The following is an 18,530-nucleotide window of genomic DNA, read 5'->3' as shown; positions in this document are numbered from 1 at the left end:
AATATAAGCTGCACCCAAATATAAGCTGCACCTTTAAAATTCAAGGTGGGGGGGGGGAGAGAGACAATACCTGAATATAATTCTATCATAAAAGCCAGTTTTTGTAAGGCTGTGAATTTAAGCCACACTTTAACTTTTCATGGTTGAAATTTGGGGGGAAAGTGAGGCTTATATTCAGGCCAATACAGTATTCTGCAAGGCAGGGGTTTAGTAGTTTTCCTTCTCCCAGGTGGGCTGCCTTCCCAGGTTGAGGAGCCACATTTGCCCCTCAATTCTCCCTCTCCAGCAACATGCAAAAACCCTTCTTGACCGTTGGACCCACTATTGGTCTCATCCGCTCAATCCACTGCAGGCTGTCTTTGCATGCAGGGATAGTGCAGATAGTGCCCATGAGTGGGCAAACTACCCCAGGAGCATGACGTCCCCCACCAGAAGTACTACCCCTTGCCTAACACCCCATAGATATGGAATAGCTTATTACCAAATGCAGCAGTGCCTATTTAAACATACAATCCACATCCAGGTCTGTGCTGAAAATTTCAGATGATCACTGCAGGACACATATTCACCAGAACAGTGATGCACTTGTCCAAAGGAACATTCATTTCCTGTAACTTACACATTTAGAGTGACATGACATCTTGGAACTTAGATAGGGCTGTCGCCTGTAGGGGTTATGTCTACTCTTGAATCTCTCCAGGAGGCACTTCTAAGGTATTTATAAGAAAAATATTCCAGCGCCCTTCTTAGAACTGACTCAAGTTCAAACCTCTGTTGAGCCATAAAGGTAGAAATCCTGTGAGATTTCTAATAGATCCTTACCCCACTCTGAAGTAAGCTTCATAAAAAGTAAGAGACCTATTTCTGAGTAGAAGTATTATGAATTGTGGTGTATTATGAGATAAGCAACGTAGTCTGTTGAAAAGTGTAAGTCTACATCTCCAATTTGATAAAACGTGTAATTCATTTATACAAAAATATACAGTGAACATACAGAAACATTGAATCCACCAAGTCTTATGCCAGCAGAAAAACTAGTTTCAATTACGGCATACTATTGCCTTCTGCGTATATCCCTAACATAATCACCAAACTACATATACAGGTACAGTTCTGGTTTGTAGGGTTTTGTGATTTCCTACAACAGCTGTAAAGCAAACACCTTCTAATGTTCCCAGACATGCTGTTTTGTCACTGGGAATTACTGGCAGTTATTTTTCATACTAGTTAACGATTAACTTTGTTTTCCGGAAAAAATGCATTTTGAAATCTTTGGTACTTAAAACATTAAACACTGTTGGGGCAACTAAGAAAATTAGTGGAAGGTTATAGGGTACTTAAGATTAATGTGTCACTAAAATACTATGACATTCATTCCAGCTCTCTTTGCACTAAATAATACTTTGGAAATAGCGTTTATAAAATATGTAAAAGTGTAAGTAAAGACAAACAAGGATTGAAGGTCACAAAGATGTGATAGCAGAGGATGCTAATTCAAGGGAAAGTCTACTATAGCTCCCAAACTACCTTTACAGGACCGTTTAATCTTTACTTCTTTTTTAACACTTTATTTACACTTTAATCTTTACTTATATCAGTTTGTGAACATATTCTGAGACCAGAAATTCCCATGTATTGGTTTCATTTTAATAAAATTTCCATCCCCTTACTATAAATTGTTGCTGGTAAATCGGCCAATAGGCTCAATCATCTGATCTTAATGGCTACCATTCTAAGTTTAACAACAGGCTATAAGAATCTGTTTTTAAAAATTAAAATAATCCATGAGGTCCTTAATATAGCACAGGTTGCTACTTGAAATATTCACATGGAACTAGGGAATATTCTGTATAGGCATTCAAGTAGAAAATTAGAGGTATACCACAGGGTTCCCACCACCATCTGAAACCTCTTACTAAAATCTTGATAGAATGTTTCCAAGGACTCCATAACAAAGGGAAATGTTACTTCCTTTACAAATGGAAAGGGATGTTGGCTAAAGATAATAGTAGCCACAACTAAGAAAGTGAGTATAACTGCCAGATGCTTTAAGGACCTGAAGAATTCTTTACGTGGTTTCTTCTCCTTTTCACAGCCATGGCTACATATTTTTTCTTTTGAAATTAGCTTTATTTTGGGAATGACAATCTTGTTGACCTGACTAATTTCACTTTTGGACCACACATCTTTCAGCACCTGCCCTATTCGTGGGTAGATTTCTACAGGCTTTATATTTGGTAACGGCTTTTCCTTCAAAGCTTTAACACGCTGGCGAATATCATCAACCTTCTCCAGAAATAAGAGGGGAGATTCCTCCTCCTGAATGGCTGTATTCAGTGACATCAATTCAAGTTGTTCTTCCCGTATGCCTTTCATATTTTCAATTAGAGGTTCATATTCTGTCTCAATTTGCATGTTCACTTCTTCCAAAGCTGCAAGCAAAGCTTGTTTTTTATGATCAAGTAAATCACTGAGTCTCTTGAAATATTGCAACACAGTTTTTTTATCCTCCTGGACAATGCTCTCACATTGAGCTTTATGTTCTTCCAGGTTTTCAATAAGTAAACACACTTCACTCCAGTGTTTATCTGTCAGCTGTTCAAGGAGTTTGCCAGGAGTTTCCTTTTCTTTCATGTAGGCACTTTGAAGGTCGTCTATAGGATGGCCATGGTGTTTTCCTATTGTAAGACAATGGCCACATACTAGCTTTTTGTCTTGAAGACAGTAAACATTTAGAGGTTGTCTATAATGTTCACTACACGTAGCGACATCTGGATGGTCCTCTTGCTGATACTTTTCAATTATAGCCTTTAATACAAAGTTGACAGGCAAAGATTCTGTGCCCGTCGGTGGAATTTCAACAATGCTTCTACAGTTGGGACACTTCAGTGGAAGTCTTAAGGGTCTCCATATGGAAAAGTTGCCTGATAACTGAAGAACACTTTCCAAACAGTTTCTACAAAAAGTATGTGAACATGGCAGTACACGAGGGTCATCAAATATACTGTAGCAAATGGAACAAGTTAGTTCCTCTTCAAAATGATGCATTTCCTAAAAATAAAGAGGGAAACGTTTTTAAAGTTATATATATGTAAAGTCTAATAGAATCAAGTCATTCTAAGTTGGTTTAATTAAGCTATAGTATTTATTGCATGTTTTTCAACATAGTTTAAGAAATTAATATAGAAATTGTTTTTTCTTTTTTTAAAAATGTGGAATGGGCCAAAAACTAATCAGTTATATATTACGGATTCCCACTTACTCTATAAAATGATGTGTTGCCAAGCTATAACTAGCACAACCCTCTAATGAAGAAAGGGGTTTCTGTCAAACCATCATACATGGACCATATGATCAGAGAAATCAATGCTGCTTATGACTTATAAAGTATATATCTAAATTATGCCACCACTCGTTTAGTCATCTTAGTCATGTTCAACTCTCCGTGACCCCATGAGCCAGAGCGTGCCTTGGAAACTCACTTTCTTCTCAAAGCTTCTCCTTATTTATGTTCATTGAGTTTTGTTGGCAAAATACTGGAGTGGTTTGCCAGTTCCTTCTCCAATCACCACTCATACATACAGTTTATATGGGGCTAATGTCATAGGTTTTCTATATATTTTTTATTCAAGTACATTTCTGTTCTTAAATAAAAGTATACATTAGCTATGCAAAAAGACACTTAGAAAACATTTCCTCTTAAGCAATGGATGTATTATCACAGGTAAACTAAAGAGTGTATTGAGGTTCATTTATATCATCAGCAACATTAAGCCATAAATGCACTTGTTCATTGCAGGACTTTTCTTGTCAGACCAGGGCTGCCTACTCATGTTCAAATCCTTACTCAGCCATGAAGCTGAGTGGGTGGCCTTGTGCTGGTCACCAATTCTCAGCCTAACCTACCTAGCTCAATTATAAGGATAAAATGAAGATGATATGCTGTATGCACAACTAAACTGATTAGAAGGGACGGATAATAAAAAGGTGATAAGCTGCAAGCTTTAAAGGAAACAACATGTTTTAAATAACGTTCCTACACATGATCTGTATTAAAACTGAAGACATAGGTCACCCAGACCGAAATAAGGCTTACTTTTAGAGAATGTTAGGATAAAGATTGCTCACTCTTAGAGGAGCCCACCTCTTGTATCTCTGCAGGAGCTACTGACCAGTATATGCCACCAATTTGGAAGGAGGCAAACCTAGAGCAGTGACTCAAGAGATGCAACAGTACCCTCCTTCAAGTGCAAGTAGTTCTGCTGTCTTTCTGAAACAAGAGTGATGGACTGGTCCAAGTGTACTCAGTGCAGCAGACTGAATAATAGGAAACAAAACAGTAAATCATTCAGAGTCAAGGGAGGTATCTATTCCTTGTAGCATACCAGCAGGGACAGCACACACTTTGGTGATGACTTCTTCAAAAAGCTATATAGAACTTTTTTGGGAAGGAGTGCTTAAAGAAAAAAAATAAAACAAATGTCATAAGGTAGCCAAATGTTTCTTTTCCACTCAGAGAATTTATGTGAAACTTAAATGCATTAGATAAAGTTAATTAACCCAATAAAAATCACTGTTCACTTTAAAATAGGATTGTGTCTCCTTCAGTGGGCAAAGGGAGAGGAAGTGGGACCGGCAAGACAAAGCAGACAACATTTGCCATAGCTCACCCATCCAGTCAGTCAGCCAGTGTTGTGTAGTGGTTAGAGCAGGGGTGCACAAACTCTGGCCCGCCAAATGTTTCTGGACTACAACTCCCATCATCCCCAGCCAGCATAGTCAGTGATGAGGGATGATGGGAGGTGCAGTCCAACATTCATCTGGAGCGGCTGCAGGTTGTGCCCCCCCCCCCCCGGGGATAGTGTTGGACTAGGGCCTAGGAGACCAGGGCTGAAATCCTCGCTTGGCCATGAAGCTCACTGAGTGATCTTGGGCCAGTTGCTGCCTCTCAGCTTGACCTACCTCGCAGGGTGGCTGTGGGGATTCAAAGAGGAAGTGGAGAACCATGTACACCACCTTGAGCTCCTTTGAGAAAAAGGTGGGATACAAAAGCAATAGTAATAACAAGCGGGCCACTGACACTGATGACAAGGCCCTCGAGGCACTGCCAGTCTAAAGGTGCTGCAAAGGTCTTTGGGATGAGAGGCTGGAGCTGCACAAATGGCTATCTATTCTGTCATGAAGTAAGACATGATTGCACAACACTTCAGCTTCAACCATGATTAACTATGCTTTAGCTTTTTCTATTTTACCTGTAAACTGCCTTCAGTCCCACTCTGGGGGAAAGGCAGTACAGTGGTACCTCGCAAGACGAATGCCTCGCAAGACAAAATACGCGCAAGACGAAAGAGTTTTCCGTTTTTTGAGTCGTTCCGCAAGACGAATTTCCCTATGGGCTTGCTTCGCAAGACGAAACGTCTTGCGAGTTTGTTTCCTTTTTCTTAAAGCCGCTAAGCCGTTAATAGCCGCTAATAGCCGTGCTTCGCAAGACGGAAAAACCGCAAGACGAAGAGACTCGCGGAACGGATTAATTTCGTCTTGCGAGGCACCACTGTATAAATGTAAGAACAACAACTACGGTTACCACCAAACATTGCTTAGTGCTAAATGTTGGCAAAGCCTTTGAAATGTACCTTGCCAGGAAAAATCAGTATTGAAAATGACATGTTCATTGTCATTGATTGTTTAGAAAGGGGGAATCCTTCAAAGGCAGTGCCATGTTAAGTGTCAGCTTCAGCATCCTGCAAGCTTGAAGTTTGTTTTTTATCACAAGGTTTTTAAAAAAATAGAGCAAGATCACCTATTTTTGGTCAGTCGTGATTTGTGAACATTCCTTTGACCTCTGCTCCATCCAGAGAACAGCAGGTTGATAAATTACCTTCTCTTAACTGTGTTTCCTTCAGGCAAGGAACGGAGCTCCAGAGTTAAGCAGACATTCCCTTTTCAATGGCCACACCCCTTCTCCAAAGAGTCTTTTGGTCTTGCAAACAGTCTAGTTGTCCTGTGATTGAAGTCTGGAACTTACTTAATCCACAAAGCATTGAGTCTGTCTTCTTTCCTGGTGTTCTAGAGGAAATGCTTAATCCTCACTGCTGAGAAACTCCATAGCACATTTACCATTGTCATCTGAGCGGTGATCAAGAATCTTGGCAATGAGATAATTTGCTGCAATGTTGTCTCCAGCTTGCTCTCTGAAAGCTTGTGCAGGAATGTAAACACAGTTTTGTGACTGCGGAATTCTTGCCTCTTGCACAAGATAGAAAGCCCAGCCTTCATCCCACAGTAATGGTCCAGGCTTCAATAGCTTCATTAAGTGCCTGTTGCAGGAAACTCAAGTTATGTACTAGAAACAACACCCTTGTACAGGTGTTGCACCAAATGATCAGTAAATACAGATATTATTTTGCTTGTGCAATGATGTCCAAGGTGTCTTGATCCAGATTCTCCTTTGTTTAGCTTCTGGGAAGCTGCGATTGCCAGAATTAACTCAGAGAACAAGCTTTTAATGGAATCTTTTGACTTGACATGATGATGCTCATAAAATCTGACAAAGTCAAGCTGTTCTCTGGAGTTAACTGAAGTGGATATCCACATGAGTCATCATTCTGGAAAAAAACAGGTACAAAAGGTACAGGAACTTGCACCTATCTGATTGTGCTGTTATCAAAATGTTTCTTCCAAAAATATTAAATTAGTGTCAGTCTCTTCCCAAATACTACATTCATTGTTAAGAAGTTAAAGTTCCAGCATGTCCAATATAATCTGGGGATTCTTCTTCTTGCAACACCCTCCAAAACTGCATTCCTTTTTGTGCTGCTGGCAAAGGATGCCAGGAAACCAAAAAAAGGTCTGAAAATCATTTATTTGATTTGTAAAGCTGTTGGTTTTATCACCAAGTTCACCTGAAGGGTACAGCTATGAACATACTGGGCAGTAGGATATAAGTCCTGGATCCTCTTCTGCATTCCTATGTGCTCCCCACAAATTCTGATTGCCCCATTGTAGCTCTGAACAAAGAGTTGCTGCTTGTTACGTCTCCTCCTAGTACATCTCTTTCAGCTGCTAACGCACAACTATAACAATAGTATTCCTTCAGTGTGAATCCACTGAACTATTCCACTGGTGAGCAGTCACCATATGGGTGAACACATTGGTCGCATCCTCAGTTTCAATAGTCAGAAAATGACTTTAAACAGTCACAAAAAGCTTTTTGACTTCTGTTTAATATGATGCTTCACCGGCATCTATATGCAGTCAAGCATATTGTTTCTTTCACAGACCTTAGAACACCCTGGAACTATGTACGTGAAGTTCCATGGATGAGTCAACAGACTTCAAAAGAGTAAACATTAGTTGAATACAACCATGGATTTTCTGAATCCGGCAGGCAGAATTCCACACTGCACTCTTCCAATTGTTCCATATGCTGCACAAATACCCCACTTCCACCTGAGCACTGTTCTGAAGGTTCTCCCAAACCTCCTCCTGGAGGCAAATTTCAGGGGACATGAAGTGGGGGAAGAGAGCTGGGTAGAGCTCCATGGTACAAGTGGAAGTCCTTGCACAGGACTTCCACCAGTGGGGCTGGTTAGGTAAGTTCTGCCCATTTTCCCACATGTCATGACCACTCAGCATCAGTTATAAAGCACCCCAGAAAGGCTATTTCTGTTGTTCTTTTCATGATTGCGCTCTCTTACACACAGTTGCCTTTGTCCACCAAAGAACATAAGAAGTGTCACACTGTAGTCTTTGGCCATCTGTCATGGGTGCTTTAGTTGAGATTCCTGCATCGCAGGGGGTTGGACTAGATGACCCTCTATGTCTCTTCCAACTCTACAGTTCTATGATTTACATCTCCCCAATAATTTGGCTTAAGGTTTGTTTGTTGCTGGCTTGCAAATGATGGCTTGTTAGGGAGCCACAAACTAGAGTCCCTGCATTGCATATCCCACATATGCAAGGGGAAGAGCAAAACAGGAGTAATCAGGCAGAGCGTACCAACATGCTGCTCATTCACAATAAGCCACGGGTCATAAAGTTTGGTTTGTCATTCATGTGAACACAGCTATTGTTTAGGAAATATATGATGTAGTATCGGTGAGACACATCGGCTTTAACTTTGCATTTTTTTCTGATTTAAGTAATTGACTTGATATGACTCAATTTTAATCAATCTACACTGGCTGCATGGCTAAGGAAACAGTAGTAATGTACCTTAAAAATGTAAACAAAACCCAGAGTATTTGGAGAAAATTCCATTAGATGCTACAGAAAAATATAATAAAACAAACAGCAAAGTACAATTTTCAATACTCACCAAGAAGATATAGTGAAGTCGTATTTGTCAGCCCTGGGATTGGTATATTCTAGAAATAACAGTTCTCTATTTATCTGGAATAAAAAGTGAAGAATTTGGCGATTATGTTTTCCAAGCTGGACATTCAGGGGTGATAACAAGCAGTAAGGCATATTTTCTGAGCTGAAGTAGTGATACAAAAATCCTACAATTATAATTTATTCACAATGGGCTGAACCTGTCTAAGAATAAGGCAAAAAAGTTTGTTCTCAGCAGGGAAACCTTTACCTCCATTCCTTAGTTCTCTACTACTCTGATGACTAGTAATTATATGAAAGGAAAAATGCACTCCTGCTTACAAAATTTTATTGCCTCATCACTGTTTCTCAGCAAATAAAACAAAGAACTTCTTTCACAATGACCTATAACTCCAGCATCAGTGAAACTTGTTTTAAAAAGAAAATGCTATGTACTGCATGGATATTTTGTTGCACATCACACAAAATAATACATAAGTAGTCTTCCAATGACTATAGTACAATTTCTTCATAAATTAGGAAAGGGGCGTGGCTCAGTGGTGAAGCACATTTATTCCAAGCAAAAGGTCCCAGGTTTGTACAGCAAAAGCCTCGTTTGAAATCCTGACAAGGTACTGCCAGTCAGTGTAGACAATACTAAACCACTTAGCCTCTTGGGCTTTCCGATCACAGTTTGAACGTGTGCGATGGGGTGAACTCCCATTGCTTTGTCCAGCTCCTGCCAAACTAGCAGTTCAAAAGCATACCGGCACAAGTAGATAAATAGGTACTGCTGCTGCAGGAAGGTAAATGGTGTTTCTGTGCGTTCTGGTACTCGTCATGGTGTCCCATTGCACCAGAAGAGGTTTAGTCATGCCGACCACGACCCAGAAAGCTGCGGACAAATGCCAGCTCTCTCGACCTGAAAGCGCAGATGAGCACCGCACCCCTTAGTCAAATTCGACTGGTTGTCCAGGGGTCCTTCACCTTTACCAGTGGACTAATGCTCTAGCATGGTATAAGGTAGTTTCCAAAGTTCTTATTATACTGACACTGAGATTGGAGCCAATCTTTTTTCCAGCAGATTTTTCTTTGTCCTGTTTTATGTTTCTAAACCCGGAAGTGTCTGCGGACAGCGCTGGCTCCCGGCCTCTAGAGATGAGAGCACAACCCTAGAGTCTGTCAAGACTGGCCCGTACGGGCAGGGGTACCTTTACCTTTACCTATGTTTCTAAAAAATCTAATATTGTGCCTATTGTAGGTGTAAAAAAATACCTAGTTAATTGTTACTATGGTCATTTGAATTTAAAAGTATAAAAATTATAGTTTCCTTAGCAGATACCCATCTAGGAAATGATGCCAGTTTACCAAGAAATGTGACTATAAACCAAACACAATATAGCTGGAAAGTTCAGCTGGTTGCATGGGGCTGACAGTGCCAAGGTTGCAGGTTTAATGCCTGTAAGGGACAGCTGGATATTCTTGAATTGCAGGGGAATGGAATCCTCGGGGTCCTTTCCAACTCTTATGATTCTATAAAATAACTACAAAACTTTTAGAAGACATCTGAAGGCAGCCCTGTTTAGGGAAGCTTTTAATGTTTAATAGGTTATTGTATTTTAGTATTTTATTGGAAGCCACCCAGACTTCCAGATGGGCGGGGTATAAATAACAAATTATTATTATTATTATTAATTATTATTATTATTATTATGAGATACAGTGGTACCTCGGGTCAAGTACTTAATTCGTTCCAGAGGTCCGTTCTTAACCTGAAACTGTTCTTAGCCTGAAGCACCACTTTAGCTATTGGGGCCTCCCGCTGCCGCCGTGCTGCCGGAGCATGATTTCTGTTCTCATCCTGAAGCAAAGTTCTTAACCCGAGGTACTATTTCTGGGTTAGCAGAGTCTGTAACCTGAAGTGTATGTAACCTGAAGCATATGTAACCCAAGGTACCACTGTATCTGCTTTAAATGGTTTAAGTCACTGAAAGAACAAGCAAGCTTATTTAACTCCAAGCTTTTATTATTCTGGCATGTGTCAAGCATCCACAAGTTCAAAGGTAGGAAAGTATGTAGGCGAACAGAAGTGAAATACTTTATGGAAGAAATACAAAATCGAATCTGAACTGAGCTTAAGATGGAAACGAAAGATCAGTTCCCTGATACTTGTTTCTTTTTAAACGCAAGTTTGCAAACAAAGCCTGAGAGTTTCTCAATATTTATTAACGCAAGTCACTGTGAAACACTAACATTTTATACTGTATTCTTAAGCACAAATTAATATAAAGGGATTTAAATTTAAGGAAGTTTAAATAAGGGCAAGCTGTATATGCTTTAGATCTGGACCCCTCCAGTCATTTATTTGCCAAGTAGCCCCACTCTTGAGTAATGGTATTGTTTAGATACAAATACCTGGAGGATCGTGACCCAAGAACAGTCACCAGAAGGGGCATTTACAACTTAAGGGATAAATCAGTATAGCAAGAAGTTGACTACAAACGATACTTGCCTTTGAGTTTTCTGGGTCTTAGGGCAGCTGTATTGTTCCGATATGCATCCAAATGCCAGAGCAGAGTGGTACTAACGAAAATGCCACGAAGTTCTTGGTGGTCACACTGTTTTCCCCCTCCCAAAAGGAGTTATCTTTACTGTTGCTCTTCTTTCTACCTACAGAAACAGGAGCACTTTTCAAGGCTCTCTCCGCCACTCCCTTAATTTCTCCCCAAACACTTCGGGGACGGGGAAGTCACGATGGCAACGACCTAGTACGCCCATAAAAGCCTACCCCCCCCCATTTTTATTCTTCCTCAAAATAATACACGTATCCAGCATTACAGGCTCACCTCCACCTGCGGCAGCAGATCCCTCGCTCCCCGCAAATTCCTCTCAGCTTCCCCTGAATGGATCCCAGCCGGGGGCTGCTAAACCCTTCTTCCCTTCCTCCTCCAATCAGAATCGCCGGAAAGGAGGAAAGGGAAGCAGCCGCGGCAGCTCGCTGCTGCGCACGCGCCTGGGCAAGCCGGTCGTCTCGAGCCAATCAACCGCTTCGGAAGGATCAGTTCAAAAGTAAACGGCCGGACGAGGGAGGAGAATTTTATGAACGCGGTACAACAGTTCCCTCAGGTCAGCCGTTAACGGCTGCTGGAGCGGGCTGCGCCTTAGAACATATTCTGTGTATTTTTGCCCCTTTCTATTTCTTTCTTATCCCCACCCCCGCTAAGAAACTTTGGATTTCTCTTCCATAAAAGGTGGATTTATTTTTTTTAAAGAGAGAAATTAAAAGTTAAAACCTTACCAGTCAGGCATACTTTTCAAAATGATGTGATTTTAAGAGGGGGGAAAGTCAACAGAATATCGGCAACCTAAGCATGCAGGCTCAAGCCACCCCAAATTAAACTGGGCTAGGCCCCATTGATTCCAGTAGTAGGTATGTGCCAATAACTATGAATTATTGCACTGAGATTTTAAAATAGCTAACTTTGTCTGGGTTGTGCCTAAAAGCAAAAGCTCCTGATTAGGGGAAAAGAAGCACTTGTGCCATCTATCTAAAAATACAGAAATTCACATATGCAACCAGTTGTCTGTAGAATCTCAGTCGTCCAGAATTGTCTGACATAACCAAGAAATGAGCCCTATGCTTTTATAGGCTTAGCTCACTAATTCACAACTAATTCGTTAGCAAGTTCACAGGCTCTGCGTTCGCTCATAATGCTAAGTCAGACTAAGACCAAACTTACTTGGTCTCAAAGGTGCTACTGGAAGGAATTTTATTATTTTGTTTTGACTACGGCAGACCAACACGGCTACCTACTTTTAAGCTTACCTGTGGGTTACCAAAGCATAGATTTCAGCCACTGTTCCACACTACCAGATGCTAAGCCATGGATTGGTTTACCACTACACCTGGACCCAGGCTTGTGGTTTATCTCCCCTAGATAAGTGACGTAGGAAAGTAAGGACAAACTCTTAAGCAAGTGAGCACTCTTCAACATTTGCACTAAAACTGTGCTCACTAACAGTTTCTCGCCATCCTGGAAGAAAGTGACAAGTGGGGTGCTGTAGGGTTCTGTCCTGGATCCACTACTGTTCAATGTCTTATAAACAATTTGGATGACGGAATTAAGGAAATGCTCATCCAGTCTGCTGATGACACCAAAACTAGGAGGGATAGCTAATGCCGCAGAAGACAGAATCGAGATTCAGGATTACCTTAACAGATTGGAGAACTAGGCCCAAACTAACAAAATGAATTTCATTACAGAGAAATGTAAGGTTCGGCACTTAGGAAGAACCAGTTGCACAACCATAAGATGGGGAACACCTGGATCACCAGTACTACATGTGAAAAGGATCTAGAGGTCTAGGCAGACCACAACTTTAACATGAGTCGACAGTGTGATGCAGCAGCAAAAAAAGCTAATGCTATTCTAGACTGCATCAACAGAAGTTTAGTGTCCAGATCAAGGGAAGACAAAGCACCTCTCTATTCTACCTTGGCCAGATCACACCTGGAGTACTGTGTCCAGTTCTGGTTGCCACAATTTAAGAAGGATATTGACAAGCAGGAACATGTGCAGATGAGGGCAACCAAGATGATGGTCTGGAAACCAAGCCTTATGAGGAATGGTTGAGGAAGCTGGGTTTGTTTAGCCTGGAAATGAGGAGACTGAGAGGAGATATGATAGAAATCTTCAAATATCTGAAAGGCTGTCATGCTGAGGATGGAGCATGCTTATTTCCTCCTGCTCTGGAGGGTGGGGCATGAACCAATGGATTCAAGTTACAAGAAAAGAGATTCCAACTGAACATCAGAAAGAACTTTCTGACAGTAAGAGCTGTTTGACAGTGGAACAGACTTCCACAAGAAGTCTTCCTTGGAGGTTTTTAAGCAGAGGCTGGAAAGCCATCAGTCATGAATTATCTAGTTGAGATTCCTGCATTGCAGGAGGTTGGACTAAATGACCCTTGGGGTCCTTTCCAACTACAATTCTATGATTTATGATTCTAAGTTTCCAAGCACCTTGTTAAAGATATGTTAACTGAGCATTGACAGCATACTGATGTCATATGCTTCCAAAGATACAGATGACTTTTGTTATCTTCAAATAGATATTAGACAGCATCAGTAACACAATCTCTGATTATGGCTTATCAAAGTCAAACCCTGACCTGGGCTAATCTAATATAGATATTGGACTGGCTGGTTTATAATCCAATCTCATACATTTTCAAAATGTACATTTGTCAATAGAAAATGCTTACCTACTTCTCCAACACAAAGTGTCAGAAGTCATACTTTGGCCACTGTTAAGAGAGGACAATCCTGCAGCCAAACTGTGTCAGGGACTAATGCCTGCAAGGAAAGTGCATCAAATGACCACTGGCAGATAGTGATATCATTACACGTAAAACAAAGAAATATTATGTCCTATGGGCTATATAACATGATTTGGTCTTACTATTTTAAAGCTAACTAGTTCAATTTCCCATTAGCTTTTACTGAGAATGATTCACACCTTTCTAGAGGTATGGAGGTAGCATAGAGTTGGTTTCAAAAGTGGCATTTTTCTCAGACAGTACTGAATTAAATCCCGAATTACTAACCAGGACCTTAAACTTTAAGGCCCTGGTTAGTAAACTGACATTAAAACACAGCTCCCCATTTTGGATGTAATGGGTAACTGTGGTTTAATTAAACCACGAGTTAAGTCCCGAGAAAGAAAAGGAGGGGGAGCATGTGGTCGTCTTGCTTGTCCTGTCTGCTAAATTAGCAAGTCTGGAAAGGAATGCCTGAACCAGGTCAGTACCATACTCTCACCACTTTTTCACTCTTCTTCAGGTGGTAGTGGAGATTCTCTGATTTCTAAACAAGCAACCCTGTTCAACATCTGCACTAGACTGTCCTGGATAGAAAACCAAAGAAAAGAATGCAAAGCACTCCCTCTTTTGGACACTAGAAAAAATTGATCTCAACAATGAAGTGGATATGTTATAAAGCACTGAGTGATTGACATTGTGATCTACCATCTGTTCCACAGATAATCCTCAAGACTTCATAAGTGAAAGAGCTCATGTATATTTTCTCTATGAACTAGAGTATTTATAATTTATTGAGTCATGCTGAAGTAAAAATGCAAACATACTGAGATATGTCTGGTAAAGTAAGCTTGAAAAAGCAAATAATGATATACCGTAAATTTGCCACTGTGTCATAAATAATGTTATGCTTATCTTTCCAGAAGACGTAAACACCTGTCTATCCTGATAAAATTAAATTTATATTTTACAGCCTCTCGTGTAAACATCTGGGAAATGTCTGGAATTGTGTCTGGAAAGATAAAATCCCATTCCCTGCCTCCCTAAATTAAATAGGCAAGCTTTGACAATACAAGCCTTCCCTCCCTCTAATCAGTGTTGCTTCCAACAGTTTTTTTTCCTTAGATGACTTTATATGAAACCAAATGCATTAAATTTGTTTTCTGTGAGCAGACTCATCATCACCATAGTTCCACTTAAGCCAAGCAGAATGAAAGTGAATGTATTTCACAGAAAATCAGGAATGGAGCCATTCTTATTAATTTTTAGACATGTATGTACACCCACGTTACATAAATTCCTTAAATGAATAATCTAGTCACAGGTGCCAAGTTTCCATTATCATGGTGGCATTTTTTAAAGCCACTGCAATCATTGGAATCAGTAGTTTCACGTTTTGTTATCCATATGAATCATGGATAATCCAGGGGCAGATAGCTTGTGTGCAGAAAACATGTGTAACCCTTGCTTTTTGTTTTGTTTAAATACTTTAGATCATGGTATGAGGGTCTTATTGTGCTGGAATCCAAACTGGCATTTGTAAAAAGGTGCCAACCTGGATCCCAGCAATACTGGTGAAAATAATACGAGCCTTAAGCACACTTCTTTGAAAGTTAGTAACAGTTTGAGTGCAAAGGTCTGGAGCAGATTTTTGCTTTGCAGGGAAGTAGACCTGACCAAAATGCAATGGCACAAGTTACTACTTGTAGCATTAGCCACTTGGCCTATCAACGGTATCGAAGAATGTTACATTAACTGCTCCCTCAACATTTTGTAATAAACCTTAACAAGAGAGAACACAGTAGATTAAACTTTTTATTACTGTTTTCCACATTCCATTTTATGTCATACTAAATATGGTAGTCATGTGCTGTTATATTTTTCCATATATACACTTTTAATGTGTAAAGTATTCAATATCAGGCTCACCTTGGAGCAGTATGATAGCAATGCTACCAATAAAAACAAAAGTAAAACCATGTCATGGCTGGAAGTATATTATCATTTTATAGTTCAGCAAATATAGAATTAGCCTTGTATTGGCTATTATCATTTGCTGTGGACTAGTTACTGCACAGCATAGTTATCAAACTGAGCTGCTTGCAAAGTTCAGGCCAGCTAAAAGTGCTCTGCTTGTATTATTTTTTTTAATTAAATGTCTATAGCACCCTTCATCTGAGTAACAGGGTGATTTACAACATGCAATGTCTCTAGTTACAACAGAACTACTGTGCGATCTTTAATAAAGCCTTACCTTGTATAGTTCAGTGTCTGCTGAAGAATGATCACAAGTTTGAATCTCTTTCTGCTGAAGGGGTGTGGGTTTAATTGATTTTAAACAAAGTACATTTGAGACTGCCAAGAACCAGCTAAGACAAACAGACACAGAAAACATAGTGTGATGTAAGCTGAGAATCAAAAACTTGAATGATACATTGTCAGCGAAAGAAAGCATTTTATTTAATCCATTTTTTGGGGGGGGAGTGTTAAGATAGTCTTGAATAAGCACCATTGTCCACATTGCACAGGACTCCCAATACCGTTAGAGTGCACTTACTAATGTGTGACAAAATCTGTAACTTAATACATCTGCTTTTGTAAATTTACCATAGGACACTACACTACTCATTTTCTGAGTGTTTGACACTGGTGCCCTTAATGGAATTTAAGGAGTTTCCCCTTCTAATTAACTCCGGTAGTTGTCAGTACATTGCCTCATCTTTAATAGAGGCTCTCATGGTTTATTGTTTTTAAAACTCTAACTTGCATAAAAGAACAAAAAATTCTAAAATGTATTTAATTACTAAAAGGCAGGATGCCAAATCAGATGTCTGACAAGAAATCACACTCTGTCCCTAGAAAGCAGTTAAGTTTTTCATCCTATATGTGTGAGCTACCATTAGTCAAGGATGGTAGGACAATCTGCACATGTGTGTTGGAACATGTTCTCAACATGTTCCTGATTGAACTCTGGCAGTGTAAAAAGGTTCTGGATGAAAGAGAGTCCTGGAAAACCGAGTTTGCTCATTTCCTCCTCCCTCCCAATCCGTTTTTGTTTTGCATGGTGTCTTTTCAGATTTGAAATTTGAGGGCAGGCCCGAGTTTGTTTTTAGTTATAAACTGCCCTGGGAGCTTTTTTAGGCCGAAAAATTGGATTTTAAGAAGAAGAAAACCCCCAAACACTGCCTCTGGCACTGGAGGCAACACATAGTCGTGATGACTACTACTAGCTATTGACAGCCTTATCTTTAATGAATTTGGCCCTTTGGAAGCTGGTGGCCTTCACCACAGCTTTTGAGCACAAATTCTATAGCTTTAACTATGCGCTGTGTGAAGAACTACCGGTACTTCATTTCTTCTAACGGGATGACTCCGGATTCCGACACGACGTTGAGGGGGAAAAGTTATCTCATATATACACAGCGCCTAATTTTACACACCTCCGCGGCGTGCGTTTTGCCTTTTAACGAAACGCTCGAGCCCTCAGAAAAATCAGGCGGGAAAAGCGGGGCGCCATTTTTGCGCCTCGCGCCCCCTCTCCCTCCCCAACTGCCAACGACCCTCCTGACGAGACGAACGGGTCTCGGTTCCCTCAGAGGCAAGCGAGGGCAGGAGCCGCCCCTGAGGGACACGCAGCTCCCGAAGTTTGTCTCCTCGGCGCGGTTTCTTAAGTTTGCCGCCATGGAGAAGGCGACCGGCAGCCTCGGGGAGTCGAAGATCGTCCGCCTCATGCTGCTGAGGCGAAACCGGCTCCGGCGCAAAGGGAGCCTGGCGGCGGCGCTGGCTCAGAGCATGGCGCTGGCGGTGCTGGGCACGGCAGCCGCCTACCCCATCTGGGTGCTGGTGGAAGACAAGAAGCGGAGGGCGATTGTGCTGGGGGCGTCCTGGGCGATACGGCAGGACAACCCGGCTCCGGGCACGCCGCTGCTGGGCCCGTCGGGGGGCCCGATCATGCTGGCCATCGCCTGCTGCTGCTTCTTCAGCGTGGTGACGGGCTCGCTGGCTCTGGCGCTGGACTTCGTCGGTGCGCGCCTGTGCCGCTCGCTGGCGCCCCTCTTGCACTGCGTCACCGCCATGTTGATCGCATGCACGGCGGCGCTGGGCTCGTGCCTCTTGGCGCTGATCCGCGAGCGGCTGCTAACCCAGCCGGAGCTGCAAGGCTTGTCGGCCAGCCCCGGGCAGAGCCTCTTCTTGGCTTTCCTGTCGTGCACTTTGGCTTCTACCGCCACCGGGTTCAGCTGCGTGTCGCCGGCCCGGCTGGAGCCGATGCACTCGTCGTGGGACGTCGGCGGGGCCAAGTCCTCCTTCCACGGCACGTCCGCCACTTCCCTGCCGCAGCCGCAGCCGCCGCCGGCGCCGCTGCACGACGAATTCCTCCCCTCGGTTCCGAAGCGCGGCCACGCGGGCAAAGTGCAGTGGCGCGAGTACGTCAACCAGCTGCCGCCCATCTTCCGGGAGGAGCTGAGGAGGCGGCAGCAGCAGCAAGCTGAGCATGGACACAGCTCAGGGGAGCAGAAGGGCAATGTGGAAGAGGGAGAGCCCTTGTCCGGCGCGCGGGGCGCAACACGCCAGGAGACCGTGAAGGACGACGAATCGCATGCAGACCCTCTGTTTCTAGGGTGAACGGCCTCAAGCATCCAAGCCCCGTTTATACCACCACATACCCACATACCACCACAGCGGGAGAAGGAACGCCAGCGGGAAAGGGCGACAAGAAAACCAGTTGCAAACCACCTCTCGATTTCCTTGAGAAAGATGGAAGCAGATGCGAATAAAGGAGCATTTAAAGATGACGAGTGATACTAAAACGGGGCTGGTTGGTTAAGAGAGTGGCGGCCTTATTTCTTTCGAAGCTGTCATCCCCCTTCCTCTCACTAAAGGAATATCCTTAGTTTAAC

The 18,530-nt window shown here is 42.0% G+C and overlaps 1 protein-coding gene and 1 long non-coding RNA gene across 12 annotated transcripts; one reads left to right on the top strand and one right to left on the bottom strand.

Annotated features, from left to right (window-relative positions):
- Positions 1–1,567: 1,567 nt before the first annotated feature.
- Positions 1,568–13,600, bottom strand: TRIM59 (tripartite motif containing 59). Of its 11 annotated transcripts, XM_081190508.1 has the most exons (6): positions 11,160–11,343; positions 10,826–10,983; positions 8,318–8,391; positions 5,879–6,317; positions 4,145–4,317; positions 1,568–3,051 (listed from the first exon to the last, which is right to left on the bottom strand). In XM_081190508.1, exon 6 carries the CDS (start codon positions 3,046–3,048, stop codon positions 1,825–1,827), a length of 1,224 nt encoding a protein of 407 aa, XP_081046634.1. In that variant the 5' UTR covers positions 3,049–3,051; positions 4,145–4,317; positions 5,879–6,317; positions 8,318–8,391; positions 10,826–10,983; positions 11,160–11,343; the 3' UTR covers positions 1,568–1,824. The 11 variants fall into 11 exon arrangements, with proteins under 11 accessions (XP_081046634.1, XP_081046635.1, XP_081046633.1 ...); XM_081190509.1 differs by lacking the exon at positions 4,145–4,317; XM_081190507.1 differs by lacking the exon at positions 5,879–6,317.
- LOC308585159 lies at positions 11,391–15,894 on the top strand. The gene is made up of 2 exons (XR_014007093.1): positions 11,391–11,743; positions 14,156–15,894. It is a non-coding gene; the product is annotated as an uncharacterized lncRNA (long non-coding RNA).
- Positions 15,895–18,530: the final 2,636 nt, after the last annotated feature.

The sequence above is a fragment of the Podarcis bocagei genome (genome assembly GCF_964188305.1).
Source record: "Podarcis bocagei genome assembly, chromosome: 4".
Classification (NCBI taxonomy): Eukaryota; Metazoa; Chordata; class Lepidosauria; order Squamata; family Lacertidae; genus Podarcis; species Podarcis bocagei.
The sequence above is the reverse complement of the archived record's forward strand: the minus strand, read 5'-3'. Positions and strand labels throughout refer to the sequence as shown.

Coding starts and splice junctions, on each gene's coding strand:
- TRIM59 (XM_081190513.1), bottom strand. CDS start 3,048: ATGCATCATTTTGAAGAGGAACTAACTTGTTCCATTTGCTACAGTATA.